The sequence below is a fragment of the Rhinolophus ferrumequinum genome, chromosome 6 (genome assembly GCF_004115265.2).
Source record: "Rhinolophus ferrumequinum isolate MPI-CBG mRhiFer1 chromosome 6, mRhiFer1_v1.p, whole genome shotgun sequence".
NCBI lineage: Eukaryota > Metazoa > Chordata > Mammalia > Chiroptera > Rhinolophidae > Rhinolophus > Rhinolophus ferrumequinum.
In genome coordinates, this window is record NC_046289.1 from 83816588 (window position 1) to 83828222 (window position 11635).

The following is an 11635-nucleotide window of genomic DNA, read 5'->3' on the forward strand; positions in this document are numbered from 1 at the left end:
TGTATACCATAAATCATAAAGCAATACTAAAAGATTATAGCTAATAATCCAACAAAGAAGTTTTAAAAAGAATCATAAGTTCACTCAACTAACAATAGAAAAGAAGGCAGAGAGAGAGAGAAGGGAACTAAGCACAGACAGGACAAACAAAACACAGCAAGATGACAGACTTAAACTTAACCAAATCAATAATATCATTAAGTGTACATCATCCAGATCTCAATGACTAGTTACTGGTCTGAATCTAAACAGAAAAATTACAAGGAAGGAGATTGAATTGGTAACCAAGAAGCTCCCAAAAAAGAAAAGTCCAGGGGGCCACCAGTTAGCTCAGTTGGTTAGAGCACAGTGCTCTTAACAACAAGGTTGCCAGTTCGATCCCCCAGTGGGCCCCTGTGAGCTGCACCCTCCACAACTAAATTGAAACTACTTGACTTGGAGCTGATGGGTCCTGGAAAAACACACTTAAATAAATAAAAAAGTTAAAAAAAAAAAAGTCCGGAACCAGATGACTTCACTGGTGAAATCTACCACACATTTAAAAAAGAACGCATACCAATCCTTCCCAAACTCTCCCACATAACACAACAGGAGGGAACACTTCCAAATTCATTTTACAAGGCCAACATTACTGATAACAAAACCAAACAAGGACACTACAAGACAATTACATTATCCCTGAAGAATACAGATGCAAAATTTCTCAACAAAATATTAGCAAACCACAGTCAACAGTACATTAAAAGGATCATAACCATGACTATGAAGCATTGACTTCAGGGGTGCAAAGATGGTTCAACATTCACAAATCAATTAATGTGATTCACCTCATTAACAAAATGAAGGATAAAAGTCATATGATCATCTCAATAGGTACAGAAAAGGCATTGACAAAATTCAACACTCATTCATAATAAAAACTCAACAAACTGGGTGTAGAAGGAATGAACCTCAACATAATAAAGGCCATATATGACAAGTCCACAGATAACATCACACTCAAATGGTGAGAAGCTGAAAGCTTTTCCTCTGAGATCAGGAACAAGACAAGTATGCCCACTCTCACCACTTTTATTCAACATCGTACTGGAAGTTCTCGCAAGAGCAAATAGGCAAAAAGAAATAAAAGGCATCCAAATCTGAAAGGAAGAAGTAAAACAGTCTCTATTTGCAGACAACTATTTACAGATGACATGATCTTGTAATAGAGAAAACCCTAAAGACTTCACACAAAAAACTGTTCGAATAAACAAATTCAGTATAGTTGCAGGATATAAAATCAATATTCAAAAATCAGTTGTATTTCCATACACTAACAACTATCAGAAAAAGAATTTAAGAAACATGCCCATTTACAATTACATCAAAAAGAATAAAATACCTAGGAATAAGTTTAACCAAAAAGGCGAAAGATCTATACACTGAAAATTAAAGGACATTGATGAAAGAAACCGAAGACACAAATAAATGGAAAGATTCCATAATCATGGATGGGAAGAATATTACTAAAATGTCCATACAAACCAAAGCAGTTTATATATTCAATGAAATTCCCATAAAAATTCCAAAGGCATTTTTCACAGAAGCAGATACAGACAATCCTAAAATCTGTATGGAACCACAGAAGATTCCAAATAGCCAATGCAATCTCAAGACGAAAGAATAAAGTGAGAGGTATCACACTCCGGGATTTCAAACTATATTGTAAAGCTATAGTAATCAAAGCAGTATGGTATTGGCATAAACACAAGACACATATATCAATGGAACAGAAAAATAAATCTATGCATAAATGGTCAACAGATTTATGACAAAGGAACCAAGAATATACAATGGGGAGAGGATAGTCTCATCAATAAATAATAGAGGAAAAACTGGACAGCCAAATGCAAAAGAACAAAACTAGATCTCTATCTTACACTATAAAGAAAAATTAACCCAAAATGAATTAAAGACTTGAACGTAAGACTTGAAACCATAAAACTTCTAGAAGAAAATATAAGCGGCAAAGGCAAACTGCTTGACATCAGTCATGGTGATTATTTTTTGAATCTGACACCAAAAGCAAAAGCAACAAAAGCAAAAATAAACAAGTGGGATTACATAAAAATAAAAAGCTTCTGAACAGCAAAGAAAATCATCAACAAAATGAAAAGGTAACCTACTCAATGGGAGAAAGTATTTGCAAATCATACATCTAATATGGGATTAATACTCAAAATATGTGAAGAATTCACACCTTATAGTAAACTAACAAACAATCCAACTAAAAAATGGGTAGAGGATCTAACTAGACATTTTTCTCAATACACATGGATGGTCAACAGGTACATGAGAAGGTGCTCCAGACCACTAATCATCAGGGAAATGCAAATCAAAACCACAGTGAGATATCACCTCACACTTGTTAGGATGGTTATTATCAAAAAGACAAGAAATAACAAGTGTTGGCAAGGATGTGAAGAAAAGGAAACCCTTGTACACTGTTGGTGAGCATGTAAATTGGCACAGCCACTATAGAAAACAATATGGAGGTTCCTCAAAAAGTTAAAAATAAAACTACCACATAATCCATCAATTTTACTTCTGCGTATATACCTGAAAGAAATGAAACTATCTTAAAGAGACTGTACCTCCATGTTCATTGCAGCATTTACAATATCCAAGACATGAGAATAACCCAAGTGTCCCTCAACAAAAGAATGGATCAAGAAAATGTGATGTGTGTGTATGTGTACATACACATACAATGGAATATTATTCAGCTATAAAAAAGAACACTGCTATTTGCTACAACATATGTAGACCTCGAGGGCATTATGCTAAGTGAACTCAGACAGAGAAAGTCAAATACTGTAATTAAGATTACACCTATGTGTTGAATCTAAAAGACCAAACTCATAGAAAACAGAGAGCATAATGGTGGCTGCCAGAGGCGAGGAGGGGGGAAATGGGTGAAGGTGGTCAAAAAGACATAAAATTCCAGTTGAACATAAAATAATTCTGGGGATGTAGCACTATATAACAGCATGGAGAAAAAGGAAAAACTGAACATCACCCAAACATCTCAATTAAAAGGTTGAGATTACTACATTAGATAAAAAAATAAAACTCAATCATACACAGTCAACAAGAAATCCACTTAACTATAAAAATACAAATAGATTAAAAAGACAGGAAAATATATATCCTACCAATACTCGTCAATTAAAGTGGAAGTAGCTACATTACTGTCAAAGTAGATTACAGGGCAATGACTACCAGGGATAAGAGATCATTTCTTAATAATAAAGAAGTCATTTTGTCAGGAGACAATAATCCCAAATGTTTAGGAACCTAATAACAAAGCTTCAAAATACATGAAATAAAATCTGACAGAACTGGCTGCAAAAAGAAACAGATAACCCCACAATAACAGCCAGAAACTTCAGCACCACCACCTCCCTACCCCCAGTCAATAATTGATAAAAATAAGTAGACAAAAATTCACCAAGGATATAGAAAATTTGAACACTTTCAAACAACCTGTCCTAATTGACATTTTTAGGACACTCAACCCAACACCAGCACAATACATTTTTTGTTCAAGTGCATATGGAATATCTATCAAGTTAAAACATTCTGGGCTATGAAATTTCAATAAATTTTAAAGAACTCAAGTCATAAACACATGTTCTCTAACTATAATGAAGTTAAGTTAGAAATCAATAACAGATATCTGAATAATGCACAACTATTTGAAACTAAAGAACACAAATGTAAATAACCCATGGAACAATGAAAAAATCAAAAGGGAAGTTAAAATGCATTTTGGAACTAATTGAAAATAAAAACAAAAAATACTGCAATTTGTGGAATTTATAATAGGGGAAATGCCTATAGTAGAAAGGAAAAAGGGTCTTAAATCAATAATCTCAGTTTACATTTTAAGAAACTAGCAAAAAGAGCATATTAAACTAACACTGAAAAAGAGCTTTGTCGTTTAAAACCCCACAAGATTACTTACAAGATGATTTTGTGGAAAAAAACTAAAACAAAGCAGAAAAAAGGAAATAAAGATCAAAGCAGAAATCAATAAAACCAAAACAGAGAAACAGAGAAAATTAATAAAGCAACACGCTGGTTTTTTTAGGAGATCAATAAAATGTGATGAGCCTCTAGTCAGACCAATCAGGAAAAAAACACAAATTATCAATATCAGGAATGATATGTGACATACCACAGATTCTGATATCAAAAGGATAAGGGAGTACTTGTGGACAACTTTATACATATAAATTTTACAACTTATATGAAATGACAAAATTCCTTGAAAGACAAACTCACTCAAGAAGAAATAACCTGACTAGCACTATATCTATTAAAGTCGTTAAAAACCCTCCCTCAGGGAAAACTCCAGATCCAGATGGCTTCACTGGTGAATTCCGTAACACCAAACATTTAAGGAAAAATAATACCAATTCTACATGACCATTTCCAGAAACTCTGAAAGCACCACCTCTCAATTAATACTACGAGGCTAACATGTAATATCAAACCAAAAATATTACAAGAGGGCCTGACCTGAAAGCTGATCTTTAGGAACTGGCTCAGCCAAAGTCTGAGGGTTAGAGCAGAGACAGTGCTGTGTCAAGTGAGAGATTCCCCCCAAACTAGAAAACAGTTACATTTCAAAAGCAGGGGAAAGACAACCACAGCATTAAAAGAAGATGTGAAACCATGCAAACTGTTATGTGGGATACTTGACTGTTAAAATTTTCTCAATCAAGTTTTACAGCTTCCTCAAAAAAAAAAAAAAAAAATTTACAAGCAAAGTACAGACCAGTATCCCTCATGAACATAAATATATCAATCATAAACAAAATTTAGCATATCAAATCCAACAATATATAAATATGACAATTCATCAGGACCAACTGAGCTTTAATCTCAGGATTGCAGAATTGATTTAATATTTGAAAATCAATGACTATAATTCAGCATGTTAATTAATGAAAAAAATCTGTTCTCAATAGCAGAAAAGTATTTGACAAATCTAACATCCATTTCTGATGAAAAAAACTCTCAGCAATCTAGCAGTGAGACTTTCTTAACATGATAAAAGACATCTACGAAAAACCTCCAGTTAATATCATATTGTATAGTTAAAAAAACTCACTGCTTTACCAAGATCAAAAATAAGACAAGGATGTCCACTCTCACACTTCTATTCTCTAGAAGTTCTAGTGAGTTCAAAAAGGCAAGAAAAAGACACAAAGGCATCCAGATTGGAAAGGAAGAAGTAAAACTGTCTTTATTCACAGACAATAAGAATATCTACGTAAAAAATCCAAATGGAATACAAAAAATGTACAGAACTGAGTTTAGCAAGGTTTCAGGACAGAAGGTTCAATACACAAACATCAATTTTATTTTCTTACACTAGCAACGATCTGGAATGAATACACAGATGTCATTTTCAAGAGCATCAAGTGAGGGAAAATATTTAGGGATAAGTGACAAAAGATGTGTAAGACTTGCACATTAAAAACTACAAAACAGGGCCGGCCCGGTGGCTCAGGCGGTTGGAGCTCTGCGCTCCTAACTCTGAAGGCTGCCAGTTCGATTCCCACATGGGCCAGTGGACTCTCAACCACAAGGTTGCCAGTTCAACTCCTTGAGTCCTGCAAGGGATGGTGGGCTGTGCCCCCTGCAACTAGCAACGGCAACTGGACCTGGAGCTGAGCTGCACCCTCCACAACTAAGACTGAAGGGACAACAACTTGACTTGGAAGTAGTCCTGGAAGTACACACTGTTCACCCAATAAAGTCCTGTTCCCCCTCCCCAATAAAATTAAAAAAAAAAAACCAAACTATAAAACACTGCTATAGAAATTAAAGAAGTTCTCTACAAGTGGAGAAACACACTTTGTTCATGAGTCAGAGAATTCAATATTGTTGTAAACTTTTCCCAATTTGACCTATAGATTCATCATAATCCCAATCAAAATCCAAGCAGGAAAATTTTCTTCTTCATTTTAGAAATTGACAAGCTCATCATAAAACTCATATTGGTAAAGGACGTGGCATAGTACCGCCACGCCAGAAAAAAGAAAAAGAAAAAAACCTTTGAAAAGGAAGTACAAAGTTGGAGAGACTACTGATTTCAAGATTTACTATCAAGTTACAGTAAATAAAAAAACATCATGGTATTGGCACCAACACAGACAAATAGATCACAGGAACAAAATAGAGAGTCCAGAAATAGACCCACACATATATAACAACTGAGTTTTAGAAAAAGTACAAAGGCAATTCAGTGGTGAAACGGCGGCAGTCTTTGTCAACAAATGGTGCTGCAACAACTGGATATCTATATGCAAAAAAAAAACTTCAATCTAGAAGAAAGCATGTAAGAAAATCTTTGTGACGTTGGATACAACACCAAAAGTATACAAACCATAAAATAAAAAATTTGTATATAGGCTTAATCAAACTTAAGAATCCTATCCTACTCCTTCAAAGAAAATATTAAAAAAATTAAGAGACAATCCAAAGATGCAGGGAGGGGGAGGGAGGAATCTGATCAAGTACTTTTATCCAGAATAAATAATTAATTTTGAAAACTGAGTAAGAAAACAACTTCAAAAATAGGTAAAAGATTCGAACAGACACTTGATCAAACAAATTATATAATGGCAAATAAGCACATTAAAAGAAGCTCAATGTTATTAGACATTGGGAAAACACTAATTATAACCACTACATATTCTTATAGTGGCTGAAATTAAGACTGGCAATACCAAGTGGTGTTGGTTCATTTGTGGAGAAAGGGGCACTCTCCATACTCTTCTGGTAAGAACGTAAAATAAAAAAAACAGTACGGCAGTTTCTTTAATAGCCATTCCACTTCTAAGTATTTATCCAAGAGAAAAGAAAGACTATGTCTACACAACAAGTACACTTCATAGCAGGTTTTTGCAATAGTTCAAAACTGAAAACCCAAGTGTCCATCAACAGGTAAATGGATAATCAAATCATGGCCTATCTAAACAATGGAATACTACTCAGCAATAAAAGCATGTACTATTGACACACCTCCACAACAATATTAATGAATTTCAAAATAATAAGGCTGAATAAAAGAAACCAAACAAAAAAAACAAATACTATATAATTCTATATATAGAAAACTCTAGAAAATGCAAACCAATCTAGAGTGACAGCAGATCAGTGATTGCCCAGGGAACAGGGGGTCTAGTGCAAGTAGGGGTGTAAGTAAGGGATTACCAAGGCGCAAAAGGAAAACTAAGTTATAGATATACTTGTCATCTTGATTGTCTGGATACGTTTCCTAACCTCGATTGTCATGATGGCTTCACAAAGTAAGTGTGTTGGGGGTGTGTGTGTGTGTGTGTCAAAAATTATTCAATTATATGCTTTAAATAGTGCAATTTATTGTACGTCAATTATAGTTACTAGAATGATCCAACAATAATCAATATATTAGCTAAACAAGTACTCATTTTTTTCTTTTTAAATCAAGAAGACTGAACTGTTATCTTGCAATAGATGAAAATTAACATTTAGTCAATATCCACTACATGCCAGGCATTCTATTAGCCACTTTACAGGTGCTAACTTAATACGTATTATCTTAAAGCTAATAGTTGTAAAAAAAAAAAAAGAGGGGAAGGGTAAGATGATAACAGAAACTTCAGAAACTAGACAAGGCTTTATTTCTTAAAAAAACAACAACAAAAAACACAACTTCCAGTTACCACAAATCAAATATATAGCAACATCAATAAACACAGCAGATTTAAATCTAAATCCTTCAGAGTCAAGTTCTATCAATTCAGCTGGAATCGTCCTACTGTAGGAATACATGCCAAGGAAAAAAGTTTACATTGAATGTTAAAATATGTTCTTATATTTGGATCCACTGAATTCTATAAATACCCTGAGTGAATAGGGTTAAAAATATAGTTCAGATGGAACCAAATAAAAAATAAAATCTTGTGTAATCGGCAATGTCCAATTACTTTGCAAACTAGTTTCCTCATATGTTTACTTTATGTTAAACTTGCACCTGTTTCCAAAAAGGATTTGAAGTGGCTTTTCCATCTGCAAAATGATGTATCTAATTAGTGAACCTCTAAGATGTCTTTCAACTTTTGTCAATCTACTTTTTCCACTCATATTCTTCAAAACTACATTAACCATGTTTCAAACAAAATAACTATAACCATTTAAAAATTCAGACTATTTCATTCAATTAATGTATCGGAAACAAGCATAGAAGTTGAAGGTCCACCTTTTACTCTTATACTTTCACAAGGTTTCTAAACCTCAGCACTGCTGACATCTAGATCACCATATTGCTGTGAGGGATTATCCTGTACATCGTAAGATGTTTAGCAGCATTCCTGCTACCCACTGGATGCCTCAAACGCCTCCCCCAAGTTGTGACAAACAAAAGTGTCTCCAAACAGTGTCAGTGGGGGTGGGTGGCGGGGGGGAGGCAAAATTATCCCTGGTTGAGAACTACTGTTTTAAAACTACTGAAATGTAGTAATCTTGCACTATGAACCTACTCCACACACAGGACAGGGAATTTGAAAGCATAATGTCCTCTATTTGAAGGTTCTTAAGGGTATTTTAAATGTTTATACACAGTGTGTGCTCCAATTTCCAAAAGCCCATAAATTAAAAAGCAAAGGGTTGTTTTTTTTAATTATTGTTTTGTTTTCAAATGGAGGAAGCTAGGCCGTACAAAATATGTGACATGTGTGACCTCTTAATTTAGACCATGTCTCCCAGATGGAAGAAACTTCTAGGCCAAAGAAGCATGTATGAAACATTCCTTAAACGCTCTATAACTAAAGAACTATGGCAGTTAATTTAGAAAATATCAATACTCCTTTGGAACTCAACTTTATAGCTCTGCCATTACCCAACCTACAGTTTGTCCCAAATAGGTGTCAAATTCCATTAAGGGTTCAATTTCAAACTGCCATTATATGTGATACCTCTCCTAAATTCACATTAACTTTCTTTGTGTCACTCTCTCAACCAATGAGTTAACTTCAGTGAGTTAACTCTGAAGTAGAATGAAGAACAAAAAATAAAAATATCATAATCCCAACAGTATTTAGATTTATATTTTCTTGAAAACTGGGTTTCTTTTTATGTCACTAACCTGGATTTAATTGCTTTCTTACTATTCCACAAGAATAAATACAACTTACTTGTGATAAAGATTTGCTGTCATAAATGTAGGAAGAGTAAGAAACAAACTGGAGACAAGAAACCTGGGCTCCAGTTCTGGCTCTGGCTCCTTGTACCTGGGTGACCATTTAGCATCCCCAACTTCAGTATTCTCATTTGTGAAAAACAGGAAGATAATGATTTCTACCTCTGGGTTACTGTGAGGATTAATTATAATTTCTGTGAAATCATTTTGAGAACAGTAAAGCACCATACAAATGTTGGGTATTATTGGTGGTATCCTGGTGGCATGTGCAAACAATATAGTTGAGAAAACAGACACCTTAAATAAGGGACTTACTTACATCACTGAATAAACATCAATTTTCAAAATAAACACTCATTAGGAAGAGAGCTTGAGATAATAAACTCTGCACTATAATTCAGACATCTGGGTTCAAATCTCAGTTCTGTCTTTAACTCCGTATTATCACAGGCAAACTCACTTTCTTTGTCACCTCAAATTTCATCTAAAATATCCAAGTACAAGACCAGAGATTCCATAAGTCTTATTATAGCCCTTGTCAGCCTAAGAAATGACCAAGTAGCCAAAAGATTTAACACTATCCAAAACTCAGAGCACTCTCTGGTTTGCCAGCAAAGCAGAAGTAGAGGGTAACAGACAGTAAGAAATTGTTGATTGAATAAAAACAGAATCCTATACAGTTCTCTAGAAGAAAGGGAAGCTGTAAACTACCTTTTCCCTATAATGAAAAATAATTCTCTCTAAATGACAGTAATGACGAACAAGGTGCATTAACAAAAGGGCGGGGCTCTTTCCCACAAGGTTTTTGAGAACCACCCACTTCCCAAAGGGGTACAACTGCTTCCTCCTGGCCCTCATTAGCCAAGAAACTTGAAAGACTAAGGTCTACATTGTCTAAGAGAGGACTTTATTTTTGTTTTCAGTTGGGTGTGGATGACGGTCGTCATCTGGCCAACATATCCTATAAATACCATTACACACGACACTGGGTCTCCCGAAAGTCTAAAAAAATCCAAGTTTTTAGAGGAATACTAGTGTTTAAAAATGATTTCAGACTATGAACTCAAAATGAGATAACTCTGTGTTAGTGTTTGGCAACCGCCAAGTTTTTCTCTTCCCCAAATTAACCGCCCTCCCGCGTCTCTGCAGAGGCGACGCCTCGCCCTCTGCTCCCGCACCTCGCCAGGACCCGGGGGAGAGTGCCCAGGGGCTCCAGAAGAGGGAAGGCCAGGTAACCCAGGCCTCTGAGCGCCGCCACCCCTCGCTCCTCACCGATGACGATGCGCAGGTGCTTGAGGCGGGTCAGCGCGTCCTTCTTGGTGTCCAGCACCTTTTGGGTAGACTTCTTCACATCCCCGTGCGGCTTCTTGGAGAACATCCTGCCGCTGCCGCTGCCACCTCCACGGCCGTCTCTGGCCCCCTCCCGGCCCGGTTCCACCGGCGGAAAGTGGAGGGAGTGGGCGGGGAGGAGACTAGCGTGAGCGGCTCATTCACTCCCCAGACTTGCGGGCCCGGGTGCAGCCGACTCCTCCCAGATCCAGGCCAGGGCCGCCACCTCCACCCGCCTCGCGCCGCGGCTGCAAGCCGCCTTCGGCTCCGGCTCCAATATGGCGGATCCCTTCTCCCAGCCCTGCACAAAGCAAGGGAGACCAGGGTGAGTCGCCCGCCGCCGCCTCCGCCGCCCGCTTCCTGCGGCCGCCGCTCGCCGCCACAGGCCGGGGCCCGGGACCAGGAGCCACGGAGGTGGGGCTCTCGGCGGCAGCGGCAGCACAACTCCTCCCTCCCTGAGGCCCCCTTAAGGTTAAAGCGTCTGTAGCAAGCTTAGACCTTGCAGCAGCCGAAAGGGATACCGAGTGTAGTGATGGGATTTCACGACGCTGCCGTCAGTGGCGAATGGTCCCCGTGGCAACCGCCTTCTGACGTCAAGCTTTCTTGACGTCATGCGAACGTGAGATCATCCGTGGCCTTACTCGCCTGTGGTTTCCTGTGTAAGCAGCCAAAGGAGGAGCCCAAGAAAGTCAGGGAAGGGAATTACTTTGTGTGTTATTGTAAACAAAGTGATTCCTAGCCAAACTCCCATAGTGTCGTATGTTTCTGTTTAAAAATCCTTCATCTCCACTGTTTACAATGTTATAATAACTTCAGAGGATAATAACTTCCAAAACCTCAAAGCAGACATACAGTATATTTTTGATGCCAATTCTGAAGGCATTGATTGTAACACTCCTTCATTTACTAATTTGAATTTTGTTTAAAGGATTTTTGTTTTGGAAAGTGATGATTAACAATTTACTATAGTGTAGAGATTTATAGAGTTACAGTACATCCTCTTGGTTAAAATTATCTCATAAAAATAAATGAGCTCTCCCAAAAGCATGCAGTAACAGGAAAGTTACAGAC

General features: G+C 36.9%; 1 protein-coding gene across 30 annotated transcripts in view; it reads right to left on the reverse strand.

Moving 5' to 3' along the window:
• The window catches only part of RALGAPA1 (Ral GTPase activating protein catalytic subunit alpha 1), a 202896-nt gene extending 191803 nt beyond the window's left edge, over positions 1 to 11093 (reverse strand). For 21 of the 30 annotated variants that reach the window (XR_004423152.1, XM_033107302.1, XM_033107299.1 and 18 more), the window contains exon 1: positions 10508 to 11093. Coding sequence is in view for 29 of the 30 variants with exons in the window: in XM_033107302.1 (XP_032963193.1) it covers positions 10508 to 10613 (106 nt within the window). In the remaining variant the exon portion in view is untranslated. The remainder of the gene's footprint in view (positions 1 to 10507) is intronic. The other 9 variants (XM_033107312.1, XM_033107308.1, XM_033107309.1 and 6 more) reach the window with 1 other exon arrangement.
• Between the last annotated feature and the right edge of the window lie 542 nt (positions 11094 to 11635).